This window comes from Diuraphis noxia, unplaced genomic scaffold (assembly GCF_037042655.1).
Source record: "Diuraphis noxia isolate RWA-SAM2 unplaced genomic scaffold, SU_Dnox_SAM2 contig0004, whole genome shotgun sequence".
Classification (NCBI taxonomy): Eukaryota; Metazoa; Arthropoda; class Insecta; order Hemiptera; family Aphididae; genus Diuraphis; species Diuraphis noxia.
Genome location: NW_028301714.1, coordinates 13865760 through 13887504, shown reverse-complemented (window position 1 = coordinate 13887504; position 21745 = coordinate 13865760). Strand labels below are relative to the sequence as shown.

At 27.7% G+C, this 21745-nt stretch overlaps 3 protein-coding genes across 7 annotated transcripts; 2 read left to right on the top strand and 1 right to left on the bottom strand.

Annotated features, from left to right (window-relative positions):
* The first annotated feature begins 154 nt into the window (after positions 1–154).
* LOC107173637 (uncharacterized) lies at positions 155–2654 on the top strand. Of its 2 annotated transcripts, XM_015524242.2 has the most exons (6): positions 158–477; positions 556–619; positions 700–1071; positions 1156–1312; positions 1371–1486; positions 1666–2654. In XM_015524242.2, the coding sequence occupies exons 1-6, from the start codon at positions 389–391 to the stop codon at positions 1756–1758; spliced, it is 891 nt and encodes a 296-aa protein (XP_015379728.1). In that variant the 5' UTR covers positions 158–388; the 3' UTR covers positions 1759–2654. The 2 variants fall into 2 exon arrangements, with proteins under 2 accessions (XP_089081788.1, XP_015379728.1); XM_089225662.1 differs by lacking the exon at positions 1371–1486 and having other exon boundaries at positions 155–477.
* Positions 2655–9974: 7320 nt separating this feature from the next.
* On the top strand, positions 9975–11961 carry Faf2 (Fas-associated factor 2). Of its 2 annotated transcripts, none has more exons than XM_015521968.2 (2): positions 9975–10184; positions 10291–11961. In XM_015521968.2, the coding sequence occupies exon 2, from the start codon at positions 10292–10294 to the stop codon at positions 11612–11614; it is 1323 nt and encodes a 440-aa protein (XP_015377454.1). In that variant the 5' UTR covers positions 9975–10184; position 10291; the 3' UTR covers positions 11615–11961. The 2 variants fall into 2 exon arrangements, with proteins under 2 accessions (XP_015377454.1, XP_015377455.1); XM_015521969.2 differs by having other exon boundaries at positions 10275–11961.
* Positions 11962–12626: 665 nt separating this feature from the next.
* Positions 12627–21463, bottom strand: LOC107173630 (uncharacterized). Of its 3 annotated transcripts, none has more exons than XM_089227122.1 (10): positions 21166–21460; positions 16784–17093; positions 16022–16070; positions 15765–15911; positions 15518–15600; positions 14717–14975; positions 14412–14628; positions 13606–14223; positions 13254–13444; positions 12627–13183 (listed from the first exon to the last, which is right to left on the bottom strand). In XM_089227122.1, exons 2-10 carry the CDS (start codon positions 17077–17079, stop codon positions 12974–12976), a joined length of 2070 nt encoding a protein of 689 aa, XP_089083248.1. In that variant the 5' UTR covers positions 17080–17093; positions 21166–21460; the 3' UTR covers positions 12627–12973. The 3 variants fall into 3 exon arrangements, with proteins under 3 accessions (XP_089083248.1, XP_015379718.1, XP_089083249.1); XM_015524232.2 differs by having other exon boundaries at positions 12627–13186; positions 21166–21455; XM_089227123.1 differs by lacking the exon at positions 12627–13183 and having other exon boundaries at positions 13301–13524; positions 21166–21463.
* Positions 21464–21745: the final 282 nt, after the last annotated feature.

The window sequence follows — 21745 nt, the reverse complement described above, 5'->3', positions numbered from 1 at the left end:
GTTCTCATTTAAAAATATTTTCTGCGCATGCGCTTACACGAAATAAGTCGACGGTCGCGCACTCGCGCCGTCGCGGACGAATCATGAATATGAAGTGAGTAACGCGACCGGCAATATATTCGCTACGCTTTCGGGACTAGGTTCATTCTCTTCACAGATTCACATGTCCATAATATTTTCGCTCTACACAACATTTCCTTTCCTATTCCCTCTCGCCTTTTACCGCTCTACATATGTTGTCCACGTTGCCTGGACGTTGCGAATTGCGGTCGAAGTGATCACTGACGAGTGACAATATTCAATTGCCCGAGTGTCCGTATGTTGGATTGTTAAAAAGTCAATGAAAAGAGCTACTCGTTTTTTTGTTTAAATTCAGAATTTATATGTGATGGACGACGAAATAATAGACGTGATCACCGAATGTAGTTTCGATTATTTGGAATCCCTGTATGAACCGTGGAACAAAATCAACTCAACGTAAGCAAAAATTGCGGTTTAAACTCTTAATAAGATATTAGTTTTTATTATTGAGATTATTTAATCGTTTGTTCCTAGGTCATATAACCCAATTAGTCCTCAATGGTTGATTCAATTGGCAGACGATTGGAACTCTGAACATGTAAGTGTTCGTGTATTATAGGTGTAACAATTTTCAGACTAAACGTGGTAGTTAACTTTGTCTGTTATTCTGTGTTGTAGAGCGTTCGTAAAGATGATTCAAGGAAATTGAAAAAACGTCTGTCAGAAGATGTTTGCGATGAGTCAAAATATCGTGAAATTCTCAATAAATATAAAGAAAATGATGTATTTGTACTACCAAATGGTGAAGAAATAGTTAGGGTTCGTAATGATTCCAGTTCTGATTCGGAAATTGATATCATGGATGGAGAGACCATTAATAATGTTGTTGAGGATTGGCAATCAGTTTTGTCACATGGTTTTACAAGAGATATTGAACACATACCAGCACCCACCCAAGAAAGACATGTAGAAAGTAATATTATAACTGCAGATGAAAGATATTATCATCCAAACTTATTTGGGAAAAAAGATGATAAAAAATATTTAAAAGTAATTTTATAGTTAAATAATTCATCTATATTGTAGGATTATTACATTTTCTCTTTTTGAAAATGATTTGTATTCTTAATATAGGTAAGAAATACTATATTAGATTTATGGAAAGCAAATAAGCCATGTTATGTATCTAAAACATTTGCTAAGCAAAAAATGAAAAAGTGTGGTACAGCAAAAGAAATTGGACAGGTACATTCATATCTTGAACATAGAGGCTACATTAATTTTGGATGTGGTAAGTTGATTAATAATGTTGTAGTACAATTTTAAATGCTAAATATATTTACTTTTAGATGAATGTAAATATCATAAAAATATTAAAAAAGAATTAGTTAAAGCCAGAATATTGAAAACTCAATATAATTTAAAACCACCTCTTCTTCATGGAAAAAACAAATCTTTTAAAAAAGTAAGCATCTTGATATTTTGAATAATAGATAAAAAAAATTAGTATTTCTATATAATATTTTCCTTAATTTAAAATAACCAAAATATATAAAATAATTATTTGTAAATTGCACCTAATTCTGTTTTATGAATAAAAATTATTATGTTTTTATAAATAATTAATTATATGTTATGTTTCAGGTAAAAGCAATGGGTGGTTACACAATATGCCACGATAAAACTTCATCTCAGTGGGAGCATAATTATTCAGTTCCCAAACAAAAGAAACGTTAACTAAAAAAATTATTGTATAAAAAAGCATTTTGGCTGTGAATGGGTTACATTTTGGTGATTGTTCAAGTACTAAATAATATGTATTAGTTTTTTTCATATTAGAGGTAAATTAATGTAAACAGAATAATTATCAAAAATAGTGACCCATATTCTAAACTTATTTGTAAATAGCTAATGTTATAAGTTATGTAACCTGTTTGCTACAATTGATGACTATTGTTTTTATTGTTAAACCATTTCAAACAATTTTTACAAACTCATATAGTATAAAATAACTGAGTGTCTGAGTATAATAACTTCTATTAATTGTGTAATAGTTATTATTGGAAAATTGACTATTTTTATTATCTTAAAAAATATTTTTTTTTATTTAATACATTTAGTTTTTGACTTATGCATTATATAACAATAAAAACCTGAATATTTCTTAATAATTTATTATGTATTATATTTAATACATATGCATTTATATAATTAAATTTATTTTGATCTTATATACTAAATGTTATATGAAATTATTGCTGATTAGAAGGTTGACACTGACTCATAATATATTGTACTTTGTGATTATTACACGTTTATATAGTTTTGTAAAAAAATTATAATTAAACTAACTCAATTTGATCAAATTCTAATAGTAGGTATGGTTGATTTACTAAGTGCCAAGAAACAGAAATAGACATTCAACAATTTAACAGTTTCACTTAAGTTCTATATTTCTTTAGGAATAAATGAGGTTGGGAATCTGATGAACTCTGCATTGTTTTCTGAATCCAGCTATGTGATCTTTGTTTTATAATATTTGATTTCTTATGTGTTTTAAATTTTAATGTATGTAAACATTATATAATTTTTATATTTTCCAAATAAAAAGTTAACACTTTTAACAATTCAAATATTATACTCGATAACAATCACCAATTGAAAATGCAAACACTGAAAATAATTTATATTTTAATTTTAATTATTTACATACCATACATCTTTAGAACAAAACAGTCACAGCAGCTTAAAATGTTTAATTTTGAGAGAAAACAATTTGATGTTTGAATTATGATATTTTAATGAGTTCTAGAACCTATGTGTTTGAAACTAAAAGCTTAAACTCAAACATATTTTACAAAGTGACTTTTCAAATATTATAAAATACTATTGTTATCCCAATAAAAGGTTAGACTTGTGGCCTTTTACAATTTTTAAATGACTGCAAGACTGCCATATTATATTAAAATGTGGCTGAATGCTGCATTACAAACAGAAATTTATTTTTAGATTAAACAATCATTTACTAAAAAATTACAATTGAATTTCATATTGTGGTTGCATATCACAAATTAAAAATGTAATACCATAAAACTGAATATAGTTGTTTTCACTCTACATATACGGGTATTAGTTTTTATTTAGCACAAGAATGTTACAAATTGAAATAAGATATTCTTTAATTTTAACTTATGTTATTATGAATTTGAATTAAATGTACCGCTTTTTTGCTTTGAAAATTAGGTAAAAATCAAATAATTCAATACCCAGGATTGCTACTGATTGAAAAAAATATGTGTTCACATTTTTGTTTTAAACATTTCATTAAAAAATACAAATAAAAAATTAATTTATAGTTTACTTTTTAATTAAAATGTTTTAGAATTCAGTCCATACTCCATACTATTACAAGTTTTCAATTACAATATCTTGAAGTTTAATAATTTATTTAAAATTTAATCACCTATTATATCTCATTAGTAATAAGTATCATGAACTATATAAATATTATTTAAAAATACAAGTATAAAATATAACCAGTACAGCCAGTATAGGTTAGGTAGGTTGGGAGACTGGCCCACCACTGCTAATAAGGTTTTGTATTGATTATTCAATAAACGATGGTGGCCGGAGGAGAAGTATTGGCAACATAGTTCCTTCTCCGGTCCTCGATACCATTGGAAAAAAAAAAGTTTAGGTAGGTTAAACACAACACTACACTAATTTAGTCATTATAATTTATTATATAATAATCGCTCATCACACGCGTTCCAATATCTTCAGAAACGTAGAGATTATTCTCGCCAAAAAAATACGATAAAATTCGATAATTAATCGATATGTGTATGTGTGTAAGCTATTATTTAATAAATTACTAAAATTGACACACAACATAAATTTCTTGTTAAGCGTCCCCCTAGACTTTGGAGACTAAAATTAAAGGAGACACATAATCTTCTCGTAAATAAGAAGGAGGACTACGTCTCCCACCACTTTAACCACTGTGTAAATATGAACTAAATATGACGAATACCTATAATATATCTAGTTCTAGTATAGCATAAGTATAGATTATACTTGTAAAACTATATTTAAGGATTATCATCCTTTTCCTTAGTATAAACATTTTAATAACCAAGAAACTACTCATAGAATTTTGATTTAGATACATAAAAAATTTCAGAATAATCACCAACTAAATGATTTGCTCTGAAAAAGGGGATCTCATTTAAAAAATAAAAGTTTGTATCGTCACATTCCTTAAGTAGGGGGTAATCCCACCGCGTTCGCCCCTGTGGACAACAACCAGCCTTATAAACAGAGCGCAACTACCAGGGGGGTGGGAGTGTCAAACACCAGGGCCTTAAGACTGCAGGGAACCCTATGCCCCAGTCTAAATAAAATAATCTATTTCCATATTCGATAATAAGTTTCACAATAAATATAAAATCATGACATTTTGATCATTAATATTTATATACCTATTTATAATTTATATATATAATGACTAGTACAGTTAAATTATTGCATTTATTTTGCATCTCTTTTGTGAATGCTTATATACAGTGATGTAGTCCTAAAAAAAATCATGGGTAAACGCCTTAATCAGTGTAAAAAAAAAATTTGGGGCCTATGCCCCCCCCCACATTATTTGGTACTCGTACAATCCAACATCTATTTGTATATATAATATACAATAGAACCTCATAAATTATGATTGATATATTTTAACCTCATATTTTGAATACGGGTAAATTAGGATCCAAGATAGGTATCTTTAAATCATGGGTAAACGTAAACCCAATCAATTTCTATATTGTTCTATGACAATGGTAGTTGGAAAAAAAATCCCCGCACTAGGAAAAAAAATCCCCAGTGGCATTATACCGGTAGTATTAAATTGTTTTATAAATTTTATTATATGAAAAATAAAATAAATATTGTATATTATGTTAAAAATTGTTATTTTATAATAAATTAAATATTACTAAATATATAAATGTATTATATTATACGCATATAAAATGTATGCCATGATGGATAAACTTTCGGCGTTTTGAACAGTATACTCGAAATCGCGATCAAGATGTAATTCCAATTTCCAACAATTAGCTTTCTTACCATTAAATAACGTAAAAGAGGGGATGGAGTGTTTAAAGCAAAACATACCAAATGAAGCAGATGATTTATTAATTTATTTTGAGGCTTATTATGTAAATGGCGCTTACAAACGAATTGGGAATGCAGCTGGAGTTAATGTTAATGTGCGTTTTCGAAGACTACAACCTATGTTTCCACCTAATACTTGGAATGTTCATGATACAACCCTTCATGGTAGCCACAGGACAAACAATCCTACTGAAGGATGGAACTATCGCTTTGCACATTTAGTCGGTCAAAAACATCCAACAATATGGAAGTTAATTAGAAAAATTAAAAATGAAGTAGCTGCAGATCTAGCAAAGTTGGCTTTAAATGATGTAGGTGAGCCATTCAATAAAAGAAAAAAATTAGGGTTGACCCAAACTACCGAAAAAAGATTGAAAGAACTATGTACACGAATCCAAAATGATGAAATAAATGTTGAAGACTTCCTAAAAGCGATTGCTCATAACATCAGAAAGCACTGTAGCCTGTAATGACTAGGTAATATTATAATTACATTACTTTTTACGGTACCTAATATACAATATTTATTTATATTACCAATTTTTTATAAAATGACAACTTTTAAAATAATATACAATATTAATTTTACTTATATTATATAATTTATAACATACCTAATAGTACGGTACTACTGGGGATTTTTTTTCCTAGTGCGGGGATTTTTTTTGCGGGGATTTTTTTCCGGGATTTTTTTTCCCGGGGATTTTTTTCCGCAATTCATGACAATACTAAACAATTTACGACGCTTATATTTTTTTTGTTATTGAATATCAAAATTTAATAATTTATACTACCCAATAATATTTCCTAAATAAATTTAATTGCCTAGGTATAATTGGATAACGTTAATACGTATGGTTCATGCCTTCATGGTCAGTGTACCCGCGAACCACGATTTTCGTTAAAGGTACACGTATGACGCATTAATCTAAAATTGGGTGGTTAGGTACACGCCGCGGTGTACCCTACACTACACCACTGCTTATATACCTAGCCATTGTTAAGTGAAATTAAAATATGTTTGGTTTCAGTGTTAATTCAAACACATTTTTCTTTTTCTTAAGTGAAAACAGATTTAAAATACTTCTAATAATATAGTTTTCATTATATTACTCTAAATATATAAAATATTAAAATGTATAGCAGGGGTGGGCAACTGGCGGCCCGCGGGCCTTTTTTATCTGCCCCGCGCTACATTTTCAAATTGCATTAGGTATAGGTATACAATTTTAAACTTTATCGTCTATACTCTATAATCTATATAATGTCTAGTATAGTGTATACTCTATCTTATCGATATAATAATTTATTGTTAATTGTTATCTGGTATTGAACATTGTTAAATGATGTATAAATGTCACAATATAGTTATAGTAGGTACATACACACGTATGGATACGTATAGATTTTAACCATAGCTGTTTGTACCGATCTATTTAATTATATCAGTTTCTTCGTATCGTTCGTGTCGTGCTGTCGTTGAATTTAATGTTTTTTGTAGTGCCTAATAATGTCCGCAAAAAATTATTTTCAATAACGCTTTTTGTATTACCTATGTCCTATTTCATTATAAACAAAATAAATGCTATTTAAAATGTATATTTTGAATGACCTTTTTTTTTTTTTGCTTTCTATGCTCTGGCCCGCTATATTTTAAATTTCTAAAAATTGGCCCTATAGTAACTGTGAGTTGCCCATCCCTGATGTATAGTATATAAATGACTAGTGTAGTCTTAAAAGTTATAATTTTTATTTGTTTTTATAAGAATTTTATGATTTATGTTGTTATTTGGTTGGTAAAACTTTTAATAAATCTATTAACTTAATTTTAATATGTGGTATTGATAATGAATAGTATTTACCACTTCCATTTCAGTAAACTGATTAGAAACAGTTGTGAGTTGTTACAACTTACAAGTGTATAAGTATAAGTTATATCATTAAATACATGGCCTAATTTTTTCCTTTTGGCAATTTATCATTTTATCGACCAAATTTTGTTCACAATAATATAAGCATAAATAATTAGGCCCCTTCGTTAAAAGTGACACTGGAGCCCCAGTTAGCCTAGTTGCGCCACTGCTTATAAAGAATTGATGAACATAGGTACGCAACCCACTTCTTTCCTGGCTCACTTCTTACTTTACAGGAAGATATCAAACCTCAGTTCATAACACTTAATTTTTATTAATAACTACTCGAGGTCTAATTAAAGCTTCGTCCGGAGTTCTCCAAAATGGTCATTTAAGCCCACATTCATTCTGACTATCTAATATTTATTAATTCAATTGCTGACCCTTTTTAACTTTAATAAGTTAAATATTCTACTTAATGCTGATGATATAAAATGTTTTCCTATTAAAATTGACTCCCTCCTTGATTGCCAAACTTTTTAGGCTGAACTTGATAATTTCAATCAGTGGGTAATTAATGTTGGCTTAAATTTTAATTTTAATAAATATCAGATGACTCTTCCGAGATCGCATTCAGCATTCTCCTTCCATTATTATATTAACTCGTATACGGATATGTACTTTAAATAACCATCTGCTCCAACCTCCAACATGCATCTATTCTTAAGAGGACGTGATACCCGCATGTGTTGTCTCCGTCTTACAAATGCGTAACATGGTACATTTTTCGCTCAGCAGAACACGTGTAGCTCCGTTAACTTAAAAATTAGAGTGAACTGACCTCTTATAAAATTTAAAGGTAAGATTATTATCTAGACAACCTTATATGCTTTTTATTTTATATCAAATTTAAAGCGAGTTATGAGTATTTTAAAATTGTGAATTTTTTGTGCATCTTAAAATACTCATAACTTCCTTTAAAATTTAAATATATTAAAAAGCATATGAGGTAGACTAGATAACAATCATACCTTTAAATTTTATAAGAGGTCAATTCACTCTAATTTTTAAGCAAACGGAGCTACACGTGTTCTGCTGAACGTAAAATTTACTATATAATGCACTTGTAAGACAGAGACAACACATGCGGGTATCACGTCCTCTTAATGATCCTGAGATGGTATTCTACTTTCCCTCTCTTTCTTTTGATCATAAAGATTTACTGTTAATAGTCAACAGAGCGTCGAAAGTACTTGAATTCATTATGTGTAATACTATAACTATACTCCGAGAGTCTAAAGGTTTCAAAACTATCTTTTACCGCCGTTCATTATATTTTTTACATATTAGACCCCTTCTTGAATGTGGTCGTTTGACATCCTTTTCTTGTGAAAAATTAATTTCGCTTCGAATGAGTAGTGAGTACAAAGAAAATTTTTATTATTCATACATCACGATTACTCCTACATACGTGAAGTTCTTCATGTCCAAACTTTATTCTCTTGTAACCTCGAAGCTGACCAAAGATTTATGTTATCATCTCTTAAGAGGACACTATACACCCGCATATGTTGTCTCAGTCTTACAAGTGCGTAACATAGCAAAGTTTATGCTCAGCAGATCACGTTTAGCTCCGTTAGTTTAAAATTTAGAGTAAAATTACCTCTTATAAAAATAAAGGTAACATCATTTTCGAGGGCACCTCGTAGGCTTTTTATTATATTTTAATTTTAAAGTGAGTTAAGAGTATTTTAAGATATACAAACAATTTACAATTTTAAAATACACATAACTCACTTTAAAATTAAAATATAATAAAAAGCCTACGTCATGCCCTCGATAATAATGTTACCTTTAATTTTTGTAAGAGGTCAATACTCAATTTACTCTAAATTTTAAACTAACGGACCTAAACGTGATCTGCTGAGCATAAAATTTGCTATGTTACGCACTTGTAAGACAACATATGCGGGTGTAGCGTCCTCTTAACTCTTTTAAATTGGTTTTTGATCGTCCCAGAGACCCAGACCTTACTAAAAAAAGTCAACTTTGGAGTTCGCCGTAGTGCCGTACCTTATCTACAGCCAGCAGCCTTTCGTTAGCTAACCACCACGTAATCAGTCACATTACCACTTACGGTCACATCACCGCATTCTCGGACTATTTACTGGCTGTATGAATAATCCATAAATAAGTAGATTTTTTACAAACATTAAGTTGATAAATAATAAAAAGTTAAAGGAAACTATAATGATAGAGAAATTCCACTTAACTAAGTACTTGACATAATTAACTAAGTTAAATTAACTTTGTTAATGATACTTGATACATTCAATCATGAACATTTGTTTGTAAAGTTGTTTCACGATCAGAGACGTATTTGGGAATTTTGCGTCCCAGATAAGAAAAAAAAACGCCCCCTTCCTACCTAAATTTTTTTAGTAACAGTGGATTTGTAAAAAAATTTGATAGATTAGTATCTAAGTGTTAATGCTTTTTTTCACCCAAATGATCTAGGTGCTAGGTACCGCATTATAATATCAAAATGCTCTACAAAAATTTAGTGTCCCTCCCCCCTAAATACGTCACTGAACAGTGAACACGATGTAGGTTCATCATCTTAGGCCTCAACATTGTTGTCATAATGTCATTCATTAGAATTGGTTTCACGATTCACTTATTATGACGTATTGACGTACTATCACAGATTATATAAATATTTATTTATTATTTTATTTTATATAATCTGCGGTACTATGTCGTGCTACTCGTACTTGTATTATTATTTATTACTCTAGAGATTTGTATTAGATCACTATATTACGCAATTTAAAATGGGAATGTTTACAAAAGTAAATCTCATTTGGTAACACTTACAAAATTATCAAAGTTGATTTCGCTTATCATAATAATGAAATTATTATTTTGTATTATTCATCAAAACTTTCTAAATGTTTTTGTAATTTTGTATAAACATTAAACACCACAGATAGAACACCTAAAACAGTAAAACCGCAAATCCCAAATTTTCAACTTACTATTATGACAATTTTTAATATTCTATGTTGAAATACTAATTTTTATGTATTTTTTTCAAACTTATTTGGCTTATTTGTAATTCAATGAAATTTTGTTACTGAGGTAAGCTAATAAAAAATTGTACTATTCCATAAATTATTTATCATTAAATATTTTTTATCTACACTATTGTTTTTTTGCACATTTTTTAAGATAAATTCTATTTTAGAATGGACCAAGAAGACTTTACCGCTGATCTTTGTGCTGAACAGATAGGCAAATTATTTCAATTTCAGGATTTAACTGGTATTGAGAGTTTGCCTACATGTCGAGATGTATTACAGAGACATCATTGGGACATAGAATCCGCTGTTCAAGATCAGTTAAACCTAAGGGAAGGTCGCCCATCTGTATTTGCTGGAACATCAGAAACATCATCTGCTCCGACAGTCCTAGTTGATCCGACCAGGCAGCAAATTTTTAACTCTGAGACTACTGGAACTGGAAATTTTTTATCATTTGTAATAGATTACATACTGAGAACATTTTATAACACATTTGTATCAGTGGTACGATTTACATGGAGTTTAGTCTGGCCAGAACCTCGACCTCCAATTACAGACCCTGTTGCTGACGTTGGAAGATTTATTCAAAACTATGAGTCTACATATGGAAATGACCATCCAGTTTATTATAGAGGATCATATAGGCAAGCATTAAATGATGCTAAACAAGAATTGAGATTCCTTGTGATTTATTTACATCAAAATGATCAATCTGATTGTTCTAATTTTTGTTCAACTGTATTGCCAAATAGTAATGTCATTTCCTTCCTAAATGAAAGTAACATATTATTTTGGGCTTGTGAACAAGACTTGAATGAAGGTAATCGAGTAGCTGCTGCACTTCAAGCCAATGTATATCCTTATGTGGCTGTTGTTGTACTGAGGGAAAGCCGAATGACCCTAGTTGGACGAATGGAAGGGCCTGTGTCACCTGAAGAATTTATAAGAAGATTACGGTCAGTGTTTGAAGCTAATGAAGCATATCTTGTTGCTGCTCGTGCTGAAAGAATTGAACGTAGTTTTAATCAGTCCTTACGGGAACAGCAAGACCGAGCATATTTAGAATCACTACGTGCAGATGAGGAAAAAGAGCAGATTAAAAGATTAAAAGAGAACCAAGAACAAGAGGAGCGTTTACAACAGGTGAGATTAGAAGAGATAGAACAAGCACATAAGGATGAATTGAAAAAACAAAAAGTGGAAATGTTGGCTAGTATCCCACAAGAACCAGCTTTAGAAGAACCAGGATCATTGACAATTGTATTTATCATGCCCGGTGGTGTAAGAATAGAAAGGCGATTTGCAGAGATGTCTCCTGTAGCTGATGTCTTAAATTTTGTATTTTGCCATCCAAGTTCACCAGAAACTTTTGAAGTGGCAACTAATTTTCCAAAACGAGTTCTGAACGTTGAAGACCGAAATAAAACACTTAAACAAGCAGGCTTACAAAAAAGGGAGGTTCTCTTTATAAACGATTTAGATTCGTGAATAAATAATAATATTACATTTCTATAATTTATTTAAAAGTACCTATAAATGCAAGAGAAGTTATAATTAAATATAATGTGAAAATTATATTGGTACATGTATGGTGTTTTTAATTTAAAAATGTTTAATTGAAAGTTAAGGATGTAGAGCCAATTACCAGTTGATTATTATAATATAATATATATTAATAATACATATATTTTTTTTTACTTTTACTCGTTACTTCAGAAAACTTGTTTTAACTTCTATTTGATTATGTGGTCAATATATTTTGCACATTTAGAAACTGCATTGTTTTAATATTTTCTTTAATGTGTGATAAGTTATAATAAATGGTTTTGTTTTGATTTTGTGATTTCTTTAAATTCAATTTTTATTTGTGTGAAAATACAACTTTATAATATTCTGGTTCAAAATAATAACCTACAAAGGTTTTTATTCAATTTAATATTTTTGTTGACATTAAAATATTGAATACTATTAATATAATTTAATATACAATGTTATTGAGAATGGACGGTAGAAATATTGAATAAAACAATTGTCGACTTCTGTCAAATTTTAATATTTTGTTTTCTAATTGATAAGTTTAACATTTTCGTAATATTTATAAACTTGTAAATATTTTTAGAAAAAGAAAAGAATGGCTATTGTTTAAAATAAAATTTTTGATTTCTATAGAAATAGTATTTTATAAATAATGAAAAACAAAATACCTATAATTTTAAGCCTTTTAATGCTATTTAGGTATTTAGTAATTTTATTTATGGAAAATGTGTGTTAAATAGTACCCATTATAATTAAACCATCAAACAATTAAATCATCCTTCAAGAATTTATAAAGTTAGGGGAATAAACACATTTTTAAAAATAATTTTAACTAGGCATTCATTTGAATAAAAAATATACTTACTCTATAAGTTAATAATGTTATTGACTATGAACTTATTGGTTCCATAACAAATACTACCATATCTTTCATATAAACATTAAATAGAAAAATAAAACATACAAAAAAAAAAATAGTTATTTTTAATCTTGAGTTGAACTTTCTAATTGTATAATAGTTCCTTGAATAAAATATTAATTATAAAAAAAAAAAAAAAAAAAAAAAAACAAAACAAAAAATTACACATATAACTTCTATACACATTTAAACCCTCTCATGCTTACCAAAAAATAAGAAACAAATGGCAACTATTGTAAATAAATATTGTAATGGTTTTAATATACATTATACTGTTTTGGCATTTTGTAGAACCTATGACTAGATGAAACAATTTTGGATAACAACCAATCATAAAAAAAAATATAATAATAAAAAAAATTTAATGGTAAGTAGCACCCTGAATAGAAATTTTATTTTCTATCAAAAAGCTTTAGTTTTGACCTTACAGCTCCTTCACAAACCAAAATACGTTTGCCACAGACATTTGGACTAGTAGTGTTTGTTGCACGTCGTAAAACTCCAGATACAAGACCTGAACGCCTTGGTCGTATGGAGGATTGTGTCTCTCGTTGACTCTGTTTTTCTTCAAAATACTCAACAATTTTACTTATATGTCTAGTCTTCTGAAATAAATATTAATAATGTAAAATAATTAATTGTAATTAAAATAAAATAATTAATTGTAATTACTTGATGGTTTTCCCATTCATTACACGTTGATAGATCATCTGAACTATGATGTGTATTATTGTGTAGAAAACAATAGCCGCCAGGTCTAAGATGATGATCATCACCAGTGGAGTCAAGGAACAATGATGATGTAGCTGAACCAGATGACAATGTCACCGATGAAGCATTAGTTGCATGCTGGCACTCAAGTCCTGCCAAAATGTTGTTCATTAATATTGATCACGCTTTTGTTTGCTACCCACACAGCAAGAAAATAATCGAGCACATACAACTGTTATTTTAAAAGTGTCTTAATATTCATAACATTAGAATCATTGATTAGTTAAAAATTGTTAATAAAATATATCTTTACCTGGTAAGCAAAAATCATCGCAAACACTACTGTAGAAGCCAGATTCACATGAGCCTCTCCGTTTTAGATTAGCTACACCAGAGTTAACAGGAATTGTGAGATCGGTCCAACATAAATCAACTGTTACAGTAGGAAATTTTTTAGCAGTATTTTCTATGTTTGTTAATGACATCCACCGTCTTCCACTAGATCTAGACATCAGTGGAGATGATGGTAAAGATGTAGAGTGACATTTTTTTGAGGATTTATCAATTTTTCTATATTTTCCTTTAGGTGTAGACGAGTCAGCAATGAGTGTACCACCACTTGATACACTTAAAGAACACCTTCTATCAAGTTCCACATACCCAGGTGACGGTAGTTCACAACATGATGAAAATAAATCTGAACCATTTGTTGAAGCAAGTATTTTTCGAACACCTTGAAACTTTGCATCCAATTTATGAAAGGGATTGGATTTGGACGGGCAAGGCTTGTAATGAGGATCTTGACGACACATACTTTCACCCACATAACGCAGAGGTTGAACAAAATGACATCGTGCTTTGTCTGATGGAGCTGTATGTGCTGGAAAAGCCAATATACCTTCATCTTCTGACAATGATCTACTATGACACACTATATCAAACACAAAATACAATTAATAATTGAAGATTATATACATTGTATTATTATAAATTTTAAACATTTTACATCATAATAGAACAGTTTGACTGCTTTATGAATATTTGAATCTATGCTTATTTAAATCAAAAAGTGCCATGAATACAAAATATCAAATAATGAAATTATATGTTTGTAATTACATTTTTTGTGATTGTTTTCTTCAGGTCTATTATTCTGTAGCAGGAACTCTTCACTTCGTGCTTCTACCATCGCTGTTGAGCAAGGATTTGACCGAGTTGTAACAACTGGACATCTTCGTGATCCAGATAAATTTGAATTTACAGTAAGTGGAAAAGCAATTGCTTCTTCTAGCTGTTGAACAATTTCTTTAAATGTTGGACGTGATTTAGCATCCAACTTTAATAAAAATTAAATTAAAAAAATTAATTTATTACAATTTATGTATATAATACATGTTAAGGATATTGTTTGATAAAAATCTTACATGGCAGCAAGAAAATGCTAATTTAAGAAACATAGTAGGTGGAGGACAAGATGAACATAACTCAACAAAAGCTATATAATCTAGTCCAAAATTTTGTGTTCTTGGTAAAATATCTGGATCTGCTTTCACTCTGGCAATTATTTCACATAACACAATTCCATAACTAAAAACATCACTGCTTTCATTATATACATTGCCTTTGACACATTCTGGTGACATCCACCAAGGTGATCCAACTTGCTGTAACCTTTGCCCTTTCCTAATATACAAAAATAAATTATTTAAAAACAATTATTTAAATTTAGACTTTGAAAATAATCAAGATGTATAAACTAAATTAATGAACAAGAAAATATAAGAAATTAATTATGGGTAATTGGTAAGTAAAGTACCTTAGTATTTTCTAATTAAATTTTGATTTTTCTATAAAAACATATTTAAAATAAAATGTACTTAAAATAGATAAACATTGAAAATCACAAAAAACATTTAATAATGAGAAATCTGATTAACATTCTTATATTTTTAATAAAATATTAATTATAAATTTATATATGATTTTAAATATCTAATCACATGGAATAGTTTTAAAAACATGTTCTTTTCATCCACATTTGTTTATTATTATAAAATTACCAACCTTAATTACCAGAGGCATAATACTAGTGTAAATAATATTTTATTTGACATGAAGTAATTACAAATTTGGGTGAGAAAAATTATTTTGGCATTCTTCATTAGTGTTAAATTATAAGTGTATTTTAGATTGGAATAAGAATATTAAATATAAATATAACTTACTTTGGTATTTTTGCAGCTAGGCCAAAATCGGCTACAACAGCAGTTAGATCTTCAGTTGATTCATTTTTTTTAATTAAAACATTCTAAAATTTTTAAATTGTTGAATGTTATTATACTTGGTGTATTTAATTAAATTATAATTAAAAATTAATAGCAATAATGTTAAGTAAAACTAAACAATAATTTTAGAACAGGTTTTAAAAGAAATTAAGCATTTATAATTTATAAAAAATAAGTTTATATTTACTTTTGATGTTAAATCACGATGAAATATGTCTCTTGAATGAAGATACTTCATGCCCCTTGCAATATCGAGACTTATTTTCATTCTTACTTTAAATGAAAGTTCAATATCAGACTCAATTAATTGTTCCAAACTTCCACCATTGATATACTAATAAATGTACATTTGTGATAAACATTTTTATTAATTAAATGAGCTCTTTAAAACATGCAATATTGTACATTATAAACATACACAGAAGACAACAGTATTATAATTACCTCAGTCAATGCATGGAGTTGTCCTTTATATACACAAGCACCTTCAAATCTAAATAACAATAACCATATAAATAGATTGTTAACATAATATATTTATATACCATGTGTCCATGAAAACAGTATGCACAAAATACAAAAGTCAAAAAACTTAAGTAACAGAATTTAAAAATACGTGTAGGATAGTGAGTAACTGAGTAACAAGTAACTGAGTTTTAGAGTGAACCCTGTATTTGTAGACACACAGTATAATAAATATATGATTATATGTAATACTATTTATTATAGTAGATAATAACAACCTAATGAGTTGTTAACTATTAGTATAGCTGCATAAGACCAAATAGGGCAAGACTTTATGGGCTAATCCAAAAAATAATACAAATTAACTGAATTGTGAATATATTTTTTTTAACTTTCATAAAAATATTCAGAATTTTTAAGTATCCACTGTTCAGTTAACAGTAGGACAGGCACACATATTTTCTGCCCTAAAGCTTATATTGATGAAACTCTTCTTTACCAATATTTATTTAATTATACCACCTACAATTTCTTTAAAATTGTATGCCGCCCTAAAGCAACACTTGACTTGCTTGTTCCTTAGCGATGGGCCCATAGTAGAGACAATATATTTAATTATACATTTGTACTTAAGTTGTCAATTTTAAAGAAATTTAATTTAACTATTTTAATTGTTTATAGTATTCCCTTAGAAGTTTTAAATAAAAAAAAGTTTAACTAGATTAATCTTAATTTACATACCCAAGTATATTTGGATGTGAAAGCTTGTTCATAAGCTGCACTTCTTTTAGCATATTGAATCGATTAGACTGTTTGATATTCATTTTGAGTACCATTACTTTTCCAGTGTTTCGGTGAGTAACACGGTATACTTCAGAGAAGAAACCTTCACCAATACGCTCACTAACAAAATCATCTAGATTTGTAAGTGAACGCACGGCATGCTTTAGTGCACAACAAGAGTTGCCTTTTAAACGACATCCTTCTTTAAGTTGAAACTCAGCCTTCTCTTCCATAGTAATCACGTGATTTGTCATAACATTTTGATAACCTGAAAAGGTTAATAAATAATTAGTCATTTTCATTGACACATATGATTGCTTTCAGTGGAAAGTGCAGAGATTCTTAAGATAAAAATAAATTAAATGTATGCAGTTTACAAGATATAACAGGATGCTGAAATTAAAATTAGATTTACAACAAAAAACAATTGTTAATTTTTGTTAAAATTATGTAATAAAATTAGCAAAAATGCCCTCAACACTTTCTATTATTAATCTTAAAAAGAGCTTAATAGGAAGACAAATGAAAAAGGATTCTACATAAAGAAAAATACTAAATTTAAAATAGTATAAGAAAACTGTAAATTAATACATTTATTAATAAATATATTTTATAGATATAAAAATATAGTATTTACAAGTTAAAACTAAACTTGTAAACAAAGGATGAAAAATTGCATATCAAAGGATAAAAATTTAATTAACAACATCTTAAAAATAAGACTACAATTTGTAAATACCTAATTGATTTAATTATATAGGCACTTATATTAATTGAATCTAGGACATCTAGGATCCCCATGAATAAACACAGCATGCTGGCAATTATTCCCATTATAATTTTGTACACAGGCAATTGGTCCTTAGCTTAAAATTTAAAAACTACATATTTTTTGGGCATAAAACATAAAAAATTAATAAAAAGATGAATGCATACTTAAATACAAAATATTTTATGAATAAAATATATGGTCAAATACAAAAATTTAAATAAATATGATATATCGCAAGAATAAAACCTTGATAGTGTTAAACAATGTTTTACAGCAAGACTTATAAGAAATACAAATAATTCAAAAGTTCATCTTTAAAAAAGTTTATGTCAAAACTATTACAAACACATGACTTTTAAGCTGGGGACCAATTGTTAGCATACAGCATTTTTATGCAGGGACCAATTTTCTCAAATTTCTCATATTTATTTATCAAAATTAATAATATAAACTTTTTATTTTATGCTTTCAAAGAATCTGAATAATTATTGTTAATGATTTTAAATATATAATATGGAACATTTTTTACGCATACCTAGCTACCATTTATTTATCTAGCCAATAAAATGTTTAAAGGTAAAATGTAATTTTATCACTACAACAAAAATTAGTTGCGATGTTTATAGGATTTGCCTATTTATTGGCTTATTGCTTAGAGGTTAATACATTATTTCACCTTAAAATATAGTATTCATATTTATATGGTTAATTGTAAAGATATAATGTATTTTTAACAGTGGACACTCATAATCTAATAAAGTTTTAATGTTTTGGAAAATACTTTTTTTTGCACAACTTTAGTTAGAAATGAATTCATTAAAAAACTACAACTAAAAGATTTTAATTTCATATTTTAAACAAAACATATTCCTGAAAATTAGAATACATCCAAATTATAAGTACAAATTAAAAATTTAACTTTACATATATAGCACCCAACATTTAACAATTAATTATACTATTAAACGTTTCTTTAATTTGCTTATGAATTACAATTTTTCAATTTACAATATTAAATTAGTTATAATTATTTGAATTTAATGAGGCTTTTTAGTTATGTAATGATATAATAATTATAATTAATTAATTAATTGTAACAATTCTGTTAGATAAGCAGTTGTAAACAACAGTCTTTTAAATTCTGAACACATAATTCTTTATTAAGTCTACATTACCTATAATACCACATGAATCTGCTAGTTTATAAAAGATTAATATTTAATTGTAATTTTATATTCTACATTGTATACTGGGAAAGATGTTACTAGATCTGCTGTACAGTAGGTGTTGAGTGCATCTTGTCATTAAATAATTCACTTAGTGGGACTACCATGGGGGAGAAGTTTATACTTGAATTGTAATTTCAAATATCTAAAGTTTAATTATAGTTAGTTGTATTATTATAGTATAACTATTGATTTTTTTTAAAATTATTTTATATTCCAATTATTATTATTATTGTCGTTTTTGTACCTATCTTTTTTTTTATAATTATAATCTTAAATAACAATAGAATTTATAATTTTAATAATTGTTTTAAAAAATTTGTTAGGAGTCATAGACTGTATAGTAAAATATTACAATCCAAATCAGCTACATTAGGAAAGCTTGAAATTATTGTTAATGTGTCACTGAATAGACATTAATTAATTTTATTTATGCTTTCAGAATATTATGGTTACAAATTAGACAATTTTGAAAAGAATTATGTACCACTGGATGTTACCCATCAAGGTTTCTTAGCTTTTATTTTCAATGTTCATACTGAAACTATGATATTTAAAGAAATCTATTTAAAAATACAATTTTTATCAAAAAAAAAAAATAAAGAGCTCAACCAATAATTTAAGAAATTTCTATTTGAAGGCCATTACCAGACCTAGCTAATAAGTAATGACAGTGTTCTAGATTAAATATTGAACACACTTGATAAAATTGAATAGGAAATTATGTTTAACAATTTTAATTTTAAAATAATAAAGTTTAACTAATTTTTTTCTATAATAATATGTAATGTCGATGCTGAGCTCACTGTAATGGATGATTGAGTAATTTATTATACAATATTAGTATGTCATAATTGATAAGTATATGAAGATATATTACTTATGAAGAATCTTGTATTAAGTTTCCAAACTTAACTACTTAACAATTTAAGTTTATCATATATAAATTGAAGTGAACTAAAAACAAAGTCAACAATTTAAAATACATATAAAAAGCCAAAAAGAGGTAAAATAATTTTAGTAATAACTAGAGTGCAAATTTGTATGCACTAAACAGTGTCAGAATATGCCATATAATATGATCAAAAAATGTACAAACTGTATTTGATAATTATTTTTGACTAGCTTTTATATTTGTTAAATAAAATAATTTTTTAATATTATAAAATGAAAATCTTTGAGCGCTTACAAAATGTATTATTTAATTCTGTACTTGATAAAATATTATTTTATACATTTTGAATTTTGAATTTTGTCAAACTATACACAATAAGTATGCAACAACCATTTACTGAAGTTTTTGTAGAGATAAACATGTGAATTTACATATCTAAATATTTAAATGTCAGGTAAATATTATTCCAGAAATACTACAAACAATACCCACATGAAATAAGTATTCACTGTCACATGTTATATACTTTTCTACCTATAAATATAATAATGGGGTTACTTAATTAATTTAGTAAATAATAATTAATTAAAAACATTTTTCATATAAAAAACTATATATTATATTATACTTACATAAATCTTTATTTCAATTATATAGTGATAAGATAAGTTACGGATTAAAGTAAACAGACACTAAGTCTTGTTAGTTTTATTTGATACATATGCAAATGATAACTTTGAACAATTTCAAAGACAAATTGAAAGTGTTGTGGAATTTCAAGTATCTGATTTATTAAACAAAGCCAAAGTAGCTAGCATTTATTGTTTTAAAAATATTATTTAATGCTTATAAAACATTAATTGTAGAAAACAAAAACAAAAATTTGATAACAATTAAAATTAAAAATGTATTTTAATGAATTGCAATTTTTGAAAGTAATATGAGTCTATATTTTGTATATAAATATATATATTTTTTATATCAAGGGATTGTTGTTTACAAATTCAACTTTATTATAATATTTACACATTTGAATACCAGGATTATAGTATAACTATAAATATATTTTCTTACAAAATAACAAAATATTTTTAAAAAAAAATGGAATGACTCATTTTATTTAAAAATAGAGGTTCCTGAACAAGTATGAAGTAACATTTAGTAACAACGACTTTCTTTAAATGTTTAAAAACAAAAATTATACATAATTTACTGTCATGAATTAAGTACCTAATAAATTATATTCACAATACCTGCAAATAAAGGGTCTAACAATATTTTAAGTATTGATTAGATGAATGTCTACTTAACTACTAATAGACATTCACCAATCATATCTTTATCATTAATGTTTTTGTTTATACTGATGAATAGTGGATACCTATATTCAACTGGTAAATAGTTTTGTATGAAAAATATATTAATCAAAAATACAGAATTGACTTACTGGATTTTCAGTTGATTCCACGTCCATTCTAGGAATTCGACTTATTTTATACTGCCAACTAGGTAGAGTAATTATGCTTAAGTTAAATTAAATAATACAATTAGTTATAAACATTCACGCAAAACGGTTAGTTAATAAATGTCATACAATTGTCCGTACTATTGATAAAAATAAAGGAAAAAACTATGAGAACAAATAATAATGTAGATGTACACTGCAAAACGCAAAAAAATTGACAAATTAATGAAAATTGTATAGAAAACTAGATAAGAACTAATTAAATCTCATTTCTCATAACTTGTTAAATTTTTTACGCATACACAGTTTTCGATACTTCATTCATGTCAACATTGCAGTGTAGCCAATGTTGCCGGACTTCAACTTGTCACAAGCTTTCCCTTTTTTTCGTGAATCAAAATTAACAAAATTCACTAATTTCAAGAATTTGACATTTCGAAATCGAATATCGATCTCGGGGGGTGTCGGTAGTTTCGACTGTCAATTGCGTCCTTTAGCCCCAGGGCCGGGACAAAAACCAAAAGAATAAGCGATTCGTCCCCTCACCTACTACATGTCGTAT